Raw genomic sequence first — 18,444 nt, forward strand, 5'->3', positions numbered from 1 at the left:
AGCAACTTGTCCTAAGTCAGCTTTTTTTCTCAGCCATGCATCCAACTAAGATAACCTATGATTTATTGATTGATTTGGTGTTTTTTCTCACCATGCATCCAACTAAGATAACCTATGATTTATTGATTGATTTGGTGTTTTAAGTCCACTTTGTGCATCTTAAGGCTAATCGGGACTGGACCTGCAGTTTAAAGTGGGATCCGAACCACTATATGCCTCCACCTAGTATCGAACCCGGGACTCCTTGATTACAAGGGGAAGACGCTACCAATGTAAGCTATGAAATGTGATCTTAAAACATTTAATTTATTAATTAAAACTAGACTGGATTAAATGTAATTGATTCTTGCACCGTAGTGGCCTCCCTAAAAAAAAAGTCTCAACTTGTATCAGCATGAATAACTATGCAATACATTCTAATGCATGGCCAACTCAACCATATTGCTGCAGATATTAATATTCGGTTACCAACAGTGTAAAAATTTATAATGACATGTTTATTATTCTGAATTAATGATACATGTGATGCAAAAAACAAACATACATTGAAAAACACATACTGAACTAGTTATTTTTAAAAAATGGTAACGGAAATTTCCGCAAGCGAATTCTAAATGTTAAAAAATAATAATAATTGCAGAACTGAATTTAAAAATCATGTGAACATTTTCAGGCGCACTGTATTTTTCTACCCCTGATAGGATGTGTAGAGAAATCCGGGGACAACATGAAATTATCTGTGTTTAAGGAGTATGTATAGATACGAGAATCTTGCAAGGGAAGTACATCTTGTTTGGTTTCAATTCAAATCTGCAGATCAAAACCGATTCTCGGTTCCGACTAAAAAATAATGTTTGGTCTTGTCCTTTGCGTTCCGCTTGTATCTAATTGCAGAACAGCGTCATTCCACAACAAGTAGGACGCTTTGTCACCAAAAATTCACCTACACCATCTACCGCAGAGATTCAGCTAAACTTGTCATTCTCGCAGGTGGCCAATTACACACGTAAAAAATACGAGACAGCGTTCACCATCTGCACATCGCAAGGCATTCATCATCAAAAGCGATTTCCAATTGCCGATGCCACGAGCGCACTGCCGGACTCAACCCACATTCTGCGGCCGATACAAATGTAGGCTCTGCCAAGGTCGACATTGAGGCCCCACCCATCCTAATTATTGCCACGCCATTAGGAAAGGAACAAATGACAGGAAAAAGACACTTTATTTCGAGCGACCCGAACGACACGAGGCGACGGAAGCAAAACAAACAGTCCCGGCGAAGCCTCTTTCCTAATATGGGATACAATTTCGCAACGTTTATGTAATTAGCTTGTCAATACATTCTTCCTACCTGGTGACGTTACTTTAGGAGTTGTCTTCGGCGAAGATGATACTTTTGCGTACCTATCCATGGGCGTCATTCTGCCATACATGGAGTCCATCCTCAGGGACCATTATGTAACATCCTTTATTCACCTCCGCTTCGAAAAGGCGCATCTTTTGGAACCATGGCCTTGGTTTTTATCGCTTCTGTCACTTCTTTTGACTTGAAGACGACAAAGACTAGGCACAGGGGACAGGATACATTCAACAGACAAGTTCCTCTGCTTGGTTCTTCTACATACACTAGATCAACAGTTGCCGGGCCGTAGCTAGGCTTGCCAACCCTTCCGAAATCGAACTCTCTCTCCTGGTCTCTCGGATAAACTTTAGTCATCTCCCGGAAAAACGTGATTTAGTATTGTTTATTATTATATTTTTACAGTGCTTCATTTTGAAGAATTTTGTTACAAATTGCGGCTTCAGACGAGTATGTATATATTGATATTGCACTGTTTAATTACCAATTTTGGTTGCTATAGCCTATCCTGGGGACCTCTGGAACATGGTAGCGCATACAGGTTGAGAAGGGGAGAAACAGTGTGTGCGGAGCAAAGGCTGGTAACTGCAGTCAACTTTACACCCTCCACACATCCCTGTTCCTCACACTTCTTCATTTCATTGGTCGGGTCCTCTCGAGTCACTACTTACGCAGAGTCTTGCTTTCGATCACTCGCTCCCGAGATTCCCGGGACAGAATATAGGTTGCTTTGATCAAGTTGATTCAATTTTATATAGCAAGAAAACAAACAAATAACAGCCACGGACGTCTGCAGGACTGTTTTAAAGGAAGGTATTTTTTTCAGGGAGGGGAGAGGGGGGAGGCAAAACCAGGCATATTCCCCCCATATTTTTTTCGTCCCCTGAAAAAACACTCCGTCAATTTTCAAGTTAACATGTTCCTGCAACGCGCTCTTAATAATAAAATAAATAACTGACTGAAATAGAATTATATGTGTGATATACAATATACTTTTAGGCTGATATTCATGCTAAGCTCCCCCCCCTTCCAACCATTCCGCCGCGGTTTAGGACGTTCAGGATAATAGCTGATATTCAGAACATTAGTCTTCCACAACATTTTAATTTAAAGGGTTTGAAGGCTGTCAAGAAATCTCCCGGAATTTTATTCTTTAAAGTTGGCAAGCCTATCCGTGACCACTGATGAGTTGCCGACGGCGTCACTGTGCTGGTTGTGATTTGGTACCTTTCCAAATGTAACCACAATGATACGGTGTGATGACATGAGAGAAGGGTTCCATCAAAATGTCGCGAATTTAGGAAATGCGCCTGCTGTGGTAATGGAACGCTCAAGTTTCAGTCCCTTGGTGCAAACTCATTGGAAATGACAACGTTTGCAAAATATCCCCTGTGGAACGTGATTCCAGAACTCGCTGTAAATCTACAACCATGCTGTTTGTGAAATATGATCCCGTCAAAAGTTTACGTTTTTCTGAACGTTGCAGAATTCGCTGATGCTTCATCGGATTCTGACACGAATGCTAGAATATTATTTGCAAGACACATGTTGCACACGTATGCTTTTCAAGTTCGTTAAGGTATTGTCGGTTTGAAAGCAGCATTTGAAGAATACGAATTACAAAAATGCTTGCAAGTGCCCTGGTGGCTTTACCTATCGTCAAAAGCAACTATGCCCTGAGATATACGCAACCTAGTTAACTCTACAGTACCTTTTAGTAGATTGCGAACAATCAAGGGGCATGAGATGCAATAACGCAGCTCTCTTTCATTATTTATGTTATTTGGCGTCGCTCCTCTGCCACTGTTGGCTAATGGCGACGATGAGAGTGAGTGATGATATGATGAAATTGATGAAGAGACACTCGCAAACGCCGGGAATTGAACCCGGAAACTTCTACATTGAAAGTCGACCACTTAACGCGTTCCGTCACCGAACTTTGTGGTAACTGGAAGTGGTGTTATAAGCTCTAATCGTAGAAACGTCAGAATAATCTGCTTAACAGCTCCTCAACACCAAAATCCACGAATGTGAGTGTTTAGAGGATTGATCGTCACGGGATTAATCCACGAGATGAGCACCTGATGCAGGACACATGTACTGTTTCTCACTTTCTCTACAGGATAGATACTCAATCTTTTTGCTTCACAATGCACCAGTTTCCCCAAATGGAGGAAAGAAATTGAAGTGGGCTCTACTCAGCTTGGAATCACCATAATGAGAAAATTAAGCTTAAATAACCAATGAGGAAAACAGATTCGACATCTACTGGAAAAGAAAATAAGAATTCTGAGTTTTAAGCCAGTTTCCAAATTCAAGTACTTAGGAGTAATACTAACAAATGAAAATGATATTAAAGAGGGAAAAAAACAGGCTTAATGCAGGAAATGCATGTAACTTTTCTCTTTATAAACTTTTGTCTTCTCGTTTAATGTCTAAGAAACTAAAAGTTAAAATATACAAAACAGTAATTTTGCCTGTAATATTATATGGATGTGAAACTTGGTTACTTACATTGAAAGAGGAACATAAATTGACAGTATTTGAAAATAAGATCATTAGGAAAATATTTGGGCCTAAAAGGGATGAGGAGATAGGTGAGTGGAGAAGGTTGCAGAATTTAGAACTACGTAGTTTGCATTCATAGTCAGATATTATTAGAATGATTAAATCAAGAAGATCATGGTCAGGCCATGTGGCACGAATGGGAGAGGAAAGAAGAGTTTACAGGATTCTTGTTTGGAAACCTGATGGTAAGAGACCAGTAGGAAGACGAAGATGACGGGATAATGTTGAAATGGACCTAAAGAAAATTGGTAGGGATGGAAAAGAGTATATAGATCTTGCTCAGGATAGGGACAGATGGAAGGCCTGTGTTGCTGCAGCCATGAACCTTCGGGTACAAGAAGGCTGAGTTAGTTAGTTGAGTTTTAAGCCTCATATTTATACCACTAGATTAACAGCAATGATCAGGATAGAATCAAAGAAGAATCGCTATCGTCCAGTTCTTACAATAGGAACTCAGCCCTAAAAAAATCAGCACCAAGCAACTATACCACAAAGTCTGGCAGATTCCATAGGATGCTGCACATATTACGAAAACAGCAGTAGTTCCGATTTATTAGTGCTTACGATGTCGAACCAACTGAACACAACACTATCAAACTAGCTACGCGAGAAAGGGCTCAACAGAGTCTCTGTTTGATGAATAATTTTAAACAGGTTATTGAATAGGTGCTGGCCAGTGAAAGTTTGTTGAATTAGGAGAAATTGCAAATTATTCGTGGATAAGAGCTATCGTCACCCTTCACAAATAAAGATCAAACAAGCAATCGGGCAATCATCGTTAGGTTAGATCTTTCTTTGAAGAAATCTTCCATTCCAAACGTTATCGCAGATGTCCTCTTCAATCTACTAGATCAGCGATTCTCAAACTTCTCTCTCATTGCTCGCCTTCCATTAGTCGTAACTAAACGTCTAATGTACCCCCACCAAAGGTTTTCTCCGAATAGTGGGTTGTGGTGAATTTTTTTGGTTGCCTGATCGGTGGGGAGTTTTTGATATGTTGGAGGCGTGTATCTGCAATGGAGCAAAATGGTTTTCGGGCTGTGTGTAGAAAGATGGTAAAGAAATAAGCATTAGAATTCTGCGTTTATTATTTTATTGGGTGTTACATTTACAATCTTCATGATTAGTTACAAAAATGAAAATGAGAAACACATGTAAGCTAAGAAGTATATAAAAACCTTTAATTTTCATATATTTTTTCCAGAGTTATTCAAGAAAGTAAAGAACAGAAATAAGTTTGTAAACTTTGGAGATTTTACTGTAAATCCTCAGAGTTTCTAGTGAGAAGGATGTGCCTGCAGGGCCTGGCACAGTTTCTTGATATCTGGCTGTGCACTTCAAAATTTCAAGCGGGGATTCGGCACCAAATTTAGTATATTTCGGTAGTTGAGGAAAACCCACTCTCCGAACTGACTGCGTACATCCCCCACCCCCCGCAAGTTGTTAATGTACCCCTGGAGGTACGTGTACCACAGTTTGGGAACCACTGTTCTAGACATCAGCAAAACTCTTCTGAAAATCATTCGAGCAACGTAAAAAGGAACTTTCTCTATATATCCTACCTAGGACCTTAAAACGGAGAAATAATTCAAGGTAATCACCTATTTGATGGCTGACTAATGCAAAGAAAATAAAGAAAGCTCGTAGATAATGTTTGAGGTAAGTTTCAAATCCTCGTAAATTAGTACTTAATATGTTATTATCTCAGCATTGCACTGTACCCCCAAGCGATTACTGAGAGTTTGAGATATTAAAGTAAAATTTATTACTATATTCAAATTCATACTGCAATAAATCTGAGTATTCAAACTGCTTGATAAACTAAAATGGGTCCCTTGTGTATAATAAATGAAACCGCAGAAAAATTATTTCGCTTTTAACTACTAAAATCTTGTAATGGATTTTGGTGGTATGGTATAAGTGCTCCCATAAGGCAATTTTTTTTTATCTATACCAGTTTTAGCTACACTTAATATTGGCTTCAGTACTATAGACGATCAGTGCAAAATATCAGCTTTCCGACATTTCAAAGCCCTAAACTTTTTTTATTGGTTAAAGCTATCAGTATGCAATTAGGGTGTACAGAGTTCGAAGGGAGCCATTTCATTGGTGATGATCCCCAAACCCTGTACTTCCAGTACGATTATCCTGTTTACGTCCAGAACATAAATTATATCTCGTTACCCACATAAACAATATACAGTATCATATTAGTGCATTAATACTGCGTTCAAACTTCTGCATTTATTTCCTTGGATTATGAGAATGGGAATCTAACAATTCAAACAAACATTGTTGAACAGGAAACTAGTCAAAAGGTGAAAATCACTGCCTTACCTGCTAATTACAGCTTATTGATACATTCATATTTTCAAAATGACACTGAGATTTCATTAAAATATGCATTATATTAGGCTTCCAATGTATCCAAACTCAATCATCATACATTGTTATATTGAACAGACAAATAACATTTTGAATTCGACAAGATAATATTCTCATCACAAAATGCTTCCATTTTGTGCTAAAAACAATCAAGATTAATGCACTGTAAATAAAGGTAGCATGTTAAAGCATGGCAAAAAAAACACAGCTGTCAATTTGTAATATTTAAATTTGTAGCAATTTCAGAAACTAATGTTGTTCAAAAAATGCTTTCATATCTGAGCTACCTTGTAGGACACACACACACACACACACAAGTGATGACCATAAACAACCGACAAATTACTGAGTACGATGAAAAACACTGTTGGCTCCACCAACCATGTCTTTGGATACAATATGGCGGCCAAGACGTTTTCTTGGTGAACTATAATTGCCAAAAGTGTGTTGGCAACACTGTCTTCGAGTGAGTAGCATTTATGGATGCAAGACGTCGTCGTGTTTGTGCATTAACATCCCTTTTCATCTCTGCAACAGGGAATGTTTATGTAATCAATTATCTGGGCGTGGGTCATTCCATAACAAATCATCCAATGGCGGTTGCATGACCATTTTAGAAAAAATCATTTTTGGTCCATAGGTTTGTACATGTTTCTAGATATAATAACCAATGTTCAATAAAAATTAAGTCTCCGTGACTTACTTCCTAAAGAAACCCTCCGCGGGTTGCCGCCAAAGTAACCCGCCCTCCGCGGGTTGCCGCCAAAAGTAACCTCTCCGCGAGTTGCTACCAAAAGTAACCATTTCGCGAGTTGCTACCAAAAGTAACCCCTCCGCGAGTTGCTACCAAAAGTAACCCCTCCGCGAGTTGCTACCAAAAGTAACCCCTCCGCGAGTTGCTACCAAAAGTAACCACTTCGCGAGTTGCTACCAAAAGTAACCACTTCGCGAGTTGCTACCAAAAGTAACCACTTCGCGAGTTGCTACCAAAAGTAACCACTTCGCGAGTTGCTACCAAAAGTAACCCTCCGTCAGTTGCTACCAAAAGTAACCCTCCGTCAGTTGCTGCCAAAAGTAACCCTCCGTCAGTTGCTGCCAAAAGTAACCCTCCGTCAGTTGCTGCCAAAAGTAAACCTCCGTCAGTTGCTGCCAAAATTAGCCTTCGCCAGTTAATGCCAAAAGTAAGCCTCCGTCAGTTCCAAAAAATAACAGCATGTGAGATACTTCCAAAAATTAACATCAAGCTATCTACTTCCCAAAGTGACTCACTGCAAGTTACTTCCAAAGGTAACTTAATGAGAATTTCTCCTGAAAATAACCCCGTGCGAGTTTCTTCCAAAAGCAACTCAATATGTGGTAATTCAAAACAAGCGCTGATTTTCCGTTAAATCCCGTAATTCAAATAGTGTGGTGTACAAAAATAACCACGTTAGTCCCTCATGTCTAAAGTGCAAACAAAAATTAATTGGAAAGATTTTGATCGAAATATCACTCTTTGCTCCTAGTAAATCTTGGATTGTGATGCTGTGCTCATGCACCGAATACTGCAGCGCTCTAGCGAACAAAGTACGAACTAACAAGTGGATCAACGACAGAGCGGTGTTATGAACACGTACTTGGCTTTGGAGATTGATGCTCTCTTGCGGCCAAGAGCGTAACTAAGTACTGCTTCAATTGCGATGGTTTAAAATGCAAATAATAAAAAACTAGTGTGGAGATCAGTTCGAAATGAACAGTTAATGAAAGAAACTAAAACACATGTGAAACGAAAAATCACTGTTTACTCATTAAAAATAAGTAAAAACACCCATGAGGGTGAGTGTTTAATGTGACGTGCGCGCACACGCACTATATATATGTGTGTGTGTGTGTGTGTGTGTGTGTGTGTGTGTGTGTGTGTGTGTGTGTGTGTGTGTGTGTGTGTGTGTGTGTGTGGGCGCGCGCGCGCGCGCGCTTTGGGCTCCGACTGCGGGAGGGCATGGATTCAGTCTCTGGGTTTTCGGCCTGTGTATAGGACCGGTGGCAACCCACCATCGTGAGAAACTTAGGACCGGTGGCAACCCACCATCGTGAGAAACTTGGGGAGCTACGATTGAGTAGCGTAATAACCCGGTCACGGATATCTCCTATAACGGCTGGGGGTTCGAAGTGCTGACCCCACGTCAGCCCATTACTGGTTGAAGATCTCCACACCTCTAACCTCTAGGGAGGGTTTGTGAGAAGGGAGACTGGTAGTCGGGAGATACGCCAAGGCCCTTTCGGGCTTTAGAGCCACTGGTTATTATATAGGTACATACATACACACAAACACAGTATATATATCACAGTTTCTGGCGAAATAATGTGACACACTAATGGACGCTCCATCACAGTCACAAAAAAACTAACTGCGTAGAATAAAAAATTGGACGGAAAAGCGTTGTATTCCCCTCACAATCCCTACAATTTGGATACATTTACTCTTAATTTGTTGAAAATAAACTGATTAAGAATTATGCAGAATCCTAGAAGTAACAACGGACTTTCAAATGAAAACGTAACATTTTCCTGATATGTTGAAAACCACGGGGAAAAACATAACGGTAGAAAATCAACTTAAGCAATCAATAAGACCCGGATTTGGATGTTAGCTTCCAACGTTTGGAGCGCATACATTCCTTTCATCAGGAAAGAAAATGTGATCCTGAGAGCAATGTATACGCTCAAAACGTTGGAAGCTAACACCGATTTAACCTGGCTGGTAACCCGAGAACGCTTGTTCGAGCTCAAAACCTGTCCCCTGAAATTCATTTATACCTTTCGTAATTCGCTTGCATGGCTACGCACAATGAAAAAATGTGTGATTACATAATTCGGGTACAGCAATAAGCAGGGAACGGATTTATATGTAGAAAAAAAATGTGCTAAATATGTAAATACATATTTAGTTATTTTCACCAAAATATGTAGTTAAATATGGACTTAAAATTGTAAAAAGATTACCTTTTTAACACGAGCTACATAAAATAAGTATGCTTACATTGGCATTAATTGTAAAATAACAAAAGATGTGTTTTCATTTTCTGTTTCCAAAACAATGAATAACAACATTTAATTGTAAGTGTTCGAATGTGAAATTCCTTCTGTTCTCTCTTAAAATAGATTTATATTGACTAAAACTGCGTTCAATATTTCAAGAACTAATGGGAGCGTATTTAAAATGTCTCACTTTTTCGCGAGAAATTCACCACTCTTTCGGTCACATGAAAACATGTAGTTATTGCGCGAATATGGAGTATATGTTTAGAAATGTTCCGAAATATGGAAATAATATGTAAAAATAACTAAAATACGAGCCAAAACGTAATATATGTAAAAATATGGAAAATAAAAACTGTATTTTTCGAGTCTACATGCTATGATGCGCAAAGATAATACAAAAAATTACTGGTTTCAGCTTCATACATAAATATGTATTTACTATTTACATATAAACTCGTTCCTGGTAATAATTGCAGGTCCGAAGGAAGGTATGGATGAATACCTACGCAACTAATAATTCACCTTCTCTACATCTTTAATACAAGACTTTTTTCTTTAAAAAGGTAGCAGGCAAGAGCAATGGCGACAAGGAAACAAAATGATTAATGATTGCAAGAAACTAAAAATAAATGGTAGGTAAAGAGTTGAATCCAGTTGCATTCGAATCACATAACCGCTAACCTTCCTTGTAGTTGTCACAGTAACGTATCAATGAATGAATAAATAAATACGTACATTGTGGTAAAAAAAATCATAATAATAATAATTATATATATATATATATATATATATATATATATATATATATATATATATATATATATATATATATATATACTAATTAAATCATTGGCACAATATAAAAGCATCTATTCCCCTACCTTTACTGCATCGAAACGACCATCCTGCATCCCAATTTCGTTCGTCGAGTCTCCGTGGAATATTGGAGGCACTTGACCCCTGAAAATAAAACTTCTATGAGACTCAAACGGTCTTCAAGGATTGTTACAGCATTACAAGAAACGTGTGTTCACAATTAAAAATAAAATTTCACTATCGTGAAGGTGAAATCTTTACATACAGAGTAAGGTACAAAAAACTGGCCCACCTCATCTCGTCCGACATTCTCAAACTATTATTTCTTGTACACTCGGCCATTACACTCCCCTCCCCATCTGGCCACGTCACGTCACCCCTCCCACTCTATCTGCGCATGTTCTTGTTTTTGAAGCACGTTAATTTGGGAGAAAGTTTCGTTTCAGACCAAGTGAGATGATTTGATTTGATTGATTTGGTGTTTTAAGTCCACTTTATTCACAGTAAGGCTAATAGGGACTGGACCTACAGTTTAAAGTGGGATCCGAACCACTATGTGCCACCACCGGGTATCGAACCCGGGACCACTTGATTACAAGAAGCCACTGCGCCATCGGGGAGGCCCCCAAGTGAGATGAGGCGGGCCGATTTCTAGTGCCCAACCCTGTATAATATCAGCAAGCCAACTACAATCGTTCCAAATTCTTTGATTTTGTAGACCTGAGTCCACTCCTTTAGTATCAGCGGCGGTGTCAGAATTAATCATCTAGGGGTGCTAAGGAGGCGCGGAATGAAATTTATGGGGTGCGATGTTAAAAATAAAGAAAACATTCATACATGCATTACACCAAATACCAATGAACTTTTTAATCGCAATACGACACTGCAATACTGTTTACAGTTGAAAATAGGTTATGAAAAGGGGTGCTGAAGGGGGGCGCGGAAAAAATTAAAGGGTGCGCAAGCACCCCTTCGCCCCCCCCCTCCCCTCCCCTAGCGCCGACCCTGTTTTTCATATCCAGCAAGTGTCCTCATGCTCCTGGGTCAACATCCAGATCCTAAGATCTTCTCCCGAAATGAACAAAGGATTGCTCTTTAAAAGCGCGGGACACCCTAGGATAGAACAGGCTTGAGCTGAGGGGGTAAACAAATACTACAGGGGAAGGTTCTTCCCCTTTTCGTGGAACCACACACTGCACGATTACTCACGAATCAGATGACGAGAGGTTCCCATTGCACGAACGAGCCTGGTTCACTCTTACAACGCTACAGTTACGCTGCTCGCGCGGTGTCCACGAAAATGGCGGGTTTACCAGGTCTGGGATAGATTAAACAAGAGAGACAAGATATCCAATGTCAGGTTCGCCAAACCCATTTGGCCTGTAACCGTCACTTTGTTGTTCCGTGTGCTGTACGGAAAAATTTTAACATTTGGGCGCTTTTTAGCTCATAAACTCCTTGCTTACACTTAATAGTGGTCCAGCCCCGATCCGATTAGCCTATTGATGCATTAAGTGAAAAGAAAACTGTTGTTCACGTTGGTATATTTGGGTGATTCTGCGATGAGGGACAATTTAAAGTCCCAGCTCTGAAACAATAGCTACTAACAGGGTGGCCACTCTTGACCCATGATAAAATTCAAGTATAATTCCCGGTTTTCAAGGCGAATTTTCCAAAAATTCAAGGGTACAAGCAGATGTTTTCTCTGCTTTATTCTCGTCTCTCACCACCCACCCACACACAAATATACGTGTGTTAACAATATAAAGGGTCTATGTGACTCCAACGTATCCAAAAATTCTAACTCAATTCAATTAAGTGGCCGCGGTGGCTCAGTCGGTAACGCGTCTGACTACCATGCTCCCATGTTCGATCCCCGGCCGGTTCAAATCCGGGAACTTTTCTAACGGTGGAAGCGCCCACCCAGCGTCGAATAAAATGGGTACCTGGGGGAAACCGTGGGGGGTAAAGGCGGTCAGGGGCGTGATGCTGATCACATCACCCCCACTCACGACCGGATCAAGAAAGTGTGGGGCGTTACCCCCACACCCCCTATACGCCTTCATGGTGTGGTGCTATGCACAGGGGAACACTTTACCTTTACCTTTATTCAATGGTATATGGTATATAAGTTTAAAATATTGAATTTAAGGTGCGGAGTTTACATTTCCCATTTCACATACTCAGACTAAAAAAATAGTTACGAACACAAGCCATACATGTTACGGGATATATTAATCTATTAAATTGTTAGTTGCATAAGAATTTCAAACTCAAATTTAACTCCTCAACTTCAAGATATCTTATCTTCCATCTTTCACATAGACTCTTCTGCAAAGGAAATCAACAAAGTAAACGGACAGAGAATTCTGTGCTATTTTCCACGCAGCTTTCTTTTCCATCTTCCAGAAAAATAAAAGCTAAAGTGTGAAAAGCGTGCCTCATGGCATTCATAAATATGTATATTAAATTCAATGGGATCTGGATTATTAAAAGTTGCAATTTTGCACGTCTACGGAGAAAAATTCACGCAGAATGCACGCATAATTCCCGGAGCCAATAATTCACACGTAATTCCCGGAATTCAATGAATTCCCGGTAGGTAGCCACCCTGCTCTAAGCTTGTGTAGTTTTATAAAAATTTCCCATATTCTAGGTACACAACTCCTTGTGTCACACCAATTATAAAAATGTTCAAATATTATAGATAAAAAAACATTAAACACATTCAACTTGTCATTAGCATGGACGTCTCTGACATGGTGTATTAAAGTGTAACTCTTAGCCAAATATTACTACTCTTTACTTATGAAGTAAAAATATTTTTGTGTAAGAATGGTAATTTGTAATACCACTAAAAGAAAAGCAACCAACAATTCAATAGAATGGGGATGATAACTTTTTCCTATAGATCCTATGTCATCATCAGCAAGGCCAAATTTTAATTTCAGTTTTGGAAGGCATGGATATTATTTTTCCTTAGTACATATAACAACACTATTTCAAACTACAGTGAGTGGCCGGCCATGTGCTTTGAAGAAATCTTGTTTGACCGACTGGATTACAAATACTTTTCTTCTGAAACCAAGGTCAGTACATTAATTTGTTTTCATTAGCATGAAGTACGTATAATTCAGCATACTAATAATAAAATTAGTATTTATTTGTTGAATAATTTGAAATCAGAAGCCCAAGCTGGGGGTTAATTCAACTCAACACCTAAAAAAGAAAAATCAAAGATAGCTGGTTTGTCAGTATCATGGACAAAATGCCACAAGCATGGAGGATGAAATTTTCAATACTTAAATAAAAAGTTATTAGTGAAAATTTACTTCTCCTACACCTAGGGTGCCCCACAAAAAACCAGGAAATTTAAAGTTATTTGTATTTTATACGTGTTATTTTGTTGTTTCAATGTTTCACTGTGAAGATTATTTGTAATGAGAATGTGTAATTTCCTTTTTTCCGTTTCTTTCATTCCAGGATGGCGCAGTTAGCAAATTTCCAACGCGAGGTGATTGTCCTCATCAAGAAAGAACATCCAAACATTTTGCCAGAGTTCTTAAGTTCAATAAGTAAAAATCAGTTTTCCGATGTTGTGGCTGTACTTAAAAATGAACGATCATCTGCTGCAAAAGTTCGTAAACGTGGATCTGGCATGATCAAACAAATTCATGCGCCTACCAAACGGGCTGTTTTGGACCTTGCTGTGACATCACCAAGACAAAACAGAAGACATTCCAGCCAGCGTGAAATTTGCCGAGAACTAAACGTATCAGAGGGTTCAGTGTTTCGCATTATTAAAGAATCGGGGTTGAGGTGCTATAGGAGAATAAAATGCAATGTTCTTACTGAAGAACATCAGGTAGCACGAGAACGAAAATGTGAGTCTCTGATAGAACGTTTCGAAGGACACGAGAAGTGGAAACCAACATGGTTTTCGGATGAAGTGAGTTTCAGTCTTCATGCACCTTTGAACCGGCAAAATGAGCGCATTTATCGTGCTGTTCAGGTTAAAACAAACATTTCAGAGAATGATCTGCTGGTGGAAATTGATATAAGCAACAGCCATCAATCATGTGCTACGGTGCGGTCTCCTTGCATGGCAAAACAGAGTTGCGGTTTATTGAAGGCGACGCTGCTGGGCAAGAAGATCTACCAAGGTACAGAAGAAAACAGTAAACCAGGTTGTGTATAGATATGAAATGTGCACCCAAATGTTCCACGACGTAAACAGAGTAATGGACCGGGATGAATGGCCGTGGAAACAGGACGGAGCAAAGGTCCGTACAGCCAGGGACACTGTGGCATGGCTCAGAGCCAATACTCCAGACTTTATTGAACCTAACGACTGGCCGTCAAAAAGTCCAGATCTTGATTGATTGATTGATTTGGTGTTTTAAAGTCCACTTTATGCACAGTAAGGCTAATCGGGACTGGACCTACAGTTTAAAGTGGGATCCGAACCACCATGTACCTCCACGAGGTATCGAACCCGGACGACCAGATGTTAACGTAATGGATTTTTTGCATAAGGGGTCTACTGTTACACCAAGTTCAAATAGCTACAGAGAAGAGGAATCACAGACATTGACTGCTTAAAAACAGTGTTGACAGAAGCTTGGAACAATATTCCGCTTGAAACTATCCAGAATGCCACTGCAAGTTGGTTACACCGTCTACGGCATTGTGTAACAACCCATGGGAAGCATTTTGAACATTTGAATTGAATATGGCAAAGTGTAACAAAGGTACAGTCATTTTAAATGAGCTCAAACAAATTTCCTGGTTTCTTGTGGGGGGGCCCCGTAGTACAAAGGAAAAAATAACTTTTCGATCTTTAAAAAAAAGTCAAAAGGGCCCCTTAATTGTAGAATCATTCATTTTTTGTGTTATTTCCAGGACACACACAAAAATAGTTCTTATAGTCTTTCTATCAAGTGTTTTACTGTTAGTGATACTGCTATGAGATGAGAGATATTTGCACAATATGCCACACTTTGAAAATATTCAACGGGATGGGGAAAAAGTATTTTGTATGGGTGGATCAGACTAATTTTTCGAGTCCACTTTCTATCAAACATGATTCATCCCCGCTCTGAATAGTGTATGATGTGCATTTCAGCAATTCTCTTCGTTCCAAACACAGCAATCCCATTACGGAACCTCCATTCCCGGTTTGTTAATTTCCTCAGTCAAGACTAACATGTTTTGGAGCAGAGTTAGTCAGAGAGAATGGCGCAATTCTGTTTGAAGTCTGCTGACAAATTTACTCTCAAAGACATCCTCCGTGCATACAGCAGCCACAAAATGCAGTACTCATCAACTCATCATGTATATATAGACACCGAGAGGAGAATGGGTATCAAATGCTATAAGGGAGGATACAACACATGATCTATACACATACAACTAAAATACTCTTTTCTAGTGGTGGGAAAATACTATTGTGAAGAAAGAAAGGCATATGGAAAAAAGTAAAAGAGAAAGTTGCGTCGGACAACAACCATATAAATGAAGTAGTGCTAGGAATGTACTTAATTAAGGATATAATATAGCATATTTTAGTGTATGTCGTGGAAATATCGCCAGTTTCTTCTTAAACGACTTTTTTTGGTATTATTACCGTCCACACTGGACTGTCTACCATAACCTTAAATCCAATAGCTTACAGTAAATTACCTGCTCTGCTAAATGACACATTCTATGTAAGTGTGCCCATCTGATCCGGAGTTAAGTGCCTTCAGTATTCACACATATATATGCAAGGAAGACACGAAGGTAAACGCATTCTAACTTTGAGGTTACATTTACATGGAAACTTTAGATAAACAATCAACCTACTATTGTTGATAATTGTTGTTATTGTTGATAATAATGGTTGCCATATATTTCTACTTGTTAAACCATGACCAGAAATTGACTAATATTCTCCAGATATTTTCGTGAAAAGGCATATGCATTGCTCGAGAATTTTCTTTGAAGAAAATTGCATTGCACAGTAATACTTCTAACTGGGCTACGTTAATTCTACGTTAAGCAGAAATTTCATGATTTAGAATTCAACGTTCTCTCGTCTATAAAGGAGGTTTCATTAAAATTTGCTTAACGATTCAAAGGTTTCCATAATCAGGGCAAATCTGCATATGTGGTTATATCAAGAAAGATGAAGCTGTTGAATATGCATAACAATGAGTCTCCAGACTGTGGAGATTTCAGGGAGCGAAGAAAGTCTGAAAGAAGCGGAAATCGTCGAAAAACATCAAATAGCCACAAGCTCCTGTTATTTGTTGTCCTTGTAATGCTTTCAATAACGTTAGTTCGCTGTACTTTGCTTCCATTACTTTACATCGCCTTTCTGTCTTGTACGCTAATCGCAACGACGAGAATGAAGAAGACCGGATTCAAAGGGGGTCTCCACTGGGAGAAAATATGTTGAAAAAGTTAACAAAACGAGATATTTGAGACGTGGTAAATTTTGAAATATATACATATATATGAAACTGCAACCTGATATATTTTATACTGATATTGAGTTTATGTCTCCAAATTTCCATACAATGTTGGTACTTTTAATCAAATTTCTCATCTCTCTTTCCGCTAAAATTCCGAAGTTTCTTGCAAAACGGTAAATTTGCCTTTTTGTGGGCAATACTAGCTGAAAATGTCCAAAGTTGAACCTCTTTTACAACAGAAACATATAACCTATCAAAGTTGTCACCAATCCACATGAATTACCAGACTGTCCAACCAAACCATTAATTTAGGTATTCGCTAAGACTTAAGCATTATGTTTATACGGACATGGTGATGAATTCACAACATGTTCTCGATTTAAGGATTCGAGGATGGCGTGCGAGATTTGGAAGCCGAAAATCTAGAGCAACATCACAGCTGCCAATACAATTAGGAAACTAAGAAGTAAATTAATAACCAGATACATTGCTCACCTTCCGTCACTAATCCCGTTCATTCCGGAAACCGTCGGTGCACCTCCCATGCCTGCTGGACCTGTTCGAATTGCGCCTCCCCCGGGCCCCGGCAAAGGGGCACCGGGATTGTTCGTTCGGACGACAACCGACCCAGGATTGCCACCTGCCACGGCCGCTTTCGCTCCTACTGAATTCACCTGATTTGCTACGGGTTGTCTCCTGCAAAAAAAATTAAAAGAAAACAGTGAGATGAAAAATTTGCAGTGACATATTGCACGGTAATGAATAAAACATGCAGAGAGCTGAGGGTTCGTACATACTCTATCTCGGCAATAGCTGGAGGTGATGCGATAAACTCCACGCTCCGAGCGTTTTAACCACAGATGCCCATTGATTAGAGGCTGGGTGAGCCTCAGAACTGCTCTATGCGGGAGCATTGCAAAATTCGCACAAGGGTCAGTCAGAAATGAATACACACACAAGGGTCAGTCAGAAATGAATACATATTTTATTGAAATGTGGAATGAAGCCAAGTTACGAATACAAAATGCACCATCATTCCTTTACTCGACTTGATTTCGTGCAAGAGATTGGGTCCAAACTGGGAACATGAAAGAAAGAAGAGCTAACTGGGAAGAAATCAACAATACCATGTGTGAATGGACATTCATTGTTGTACATATTTATCTTGAACACTCATCTTGTGTACCCATTCAGACATATTCCTGATCTGACTGCGGTGGGATGTAGCTTTACAATCGAATATTTTGTACTCTGATTTAAATCGCTTTCCATCTCCACGAAGATGAGAATGAATGGATGAAATAGATGAGAAGACAACAGAATGGAATGTAAGACTCTCGGATGTGAAGCGCGCCACACTAACCATTTTACCGTGGAGGTAGGTAAGCAAAAATAATAAACGGATAATAATAATTGTATCTAAAGCAACTGCCTTGAAATGAACGACATCTGTGGGGCATTTGTGGAGACCAGCAATCCTTCCGCCTGTACCTTAAGGCTAGTAAGCAGAACTAGGGGAACCGCTTGCGTTGAGAGGTAAAAAGTGCTGCACGAAACCACCACTTGATTATTCTGCCATGTTTACAATGCTACGCTGCACTGTTACTCAGGAATCAGACGAGGAGTTTCTCACTGCACGAACGCAACCGACGAAGCCTCATACCTCGCTTACATCCTCCTTTTCTGCACCTCTTACAACGCTATAGTGCCGCTCCTCGCTCTGCAGTCCTCATGATTATACGAGAGCGATCCTACACAAATACGGCGGGTTGCCCAGATCTGGTTTAGTATATTATAAGATAATTAAATATATTAGGAGGAAGGAGATTAGGTATG

The 18,444-nt window shown here is 39.5% G+C and overlaps 1 protein-coding gene across 3 annotated transcripts in view; it reads right to left on the minus strand.

Annotated features, from left to right (window-relative positions):
• LOC145998880 (WD repeat-containing protein 47) overlaps positions 1–18,444 on the minus strand; it is a 431,858-nt gene that overhangs the window by 202,866 nt on the left and 210,548 nt on the right. For all 3 annotated transcript variants that reach the window (XM_083135576.1, XM_083135578.1, XM_083135581.1), the window contains 2 exons: positions 17,104–17,304; positions 10,219–10,297 (listed from right to left, as the gene is read on the minus strand). In XM_083135576.1, coding sequence (XP_082991702.1) covers positions 10,219–10,297; positions 17,104–17,304 — 280 coding nt within the window. The remainder of the gene's footprint in view (positions 1–10,218; positions 10,298–17,103; positions 17,305–18,444) is intronic.

The sequence above is a fragment of the Lepisma saccharinum genome, chromosome 14 (genome assembly GCF_977018435.1).
Source record: "Lepisma saccharinum chromosome 14, izLepSacc3.1, whole genome shotgun sequence".
NCBI lineage: Eukaryota > Metazoa > Arthropoda > Insecta > Zygentoma > Lepismatidae > Lepisma > Lepisma saccharinum.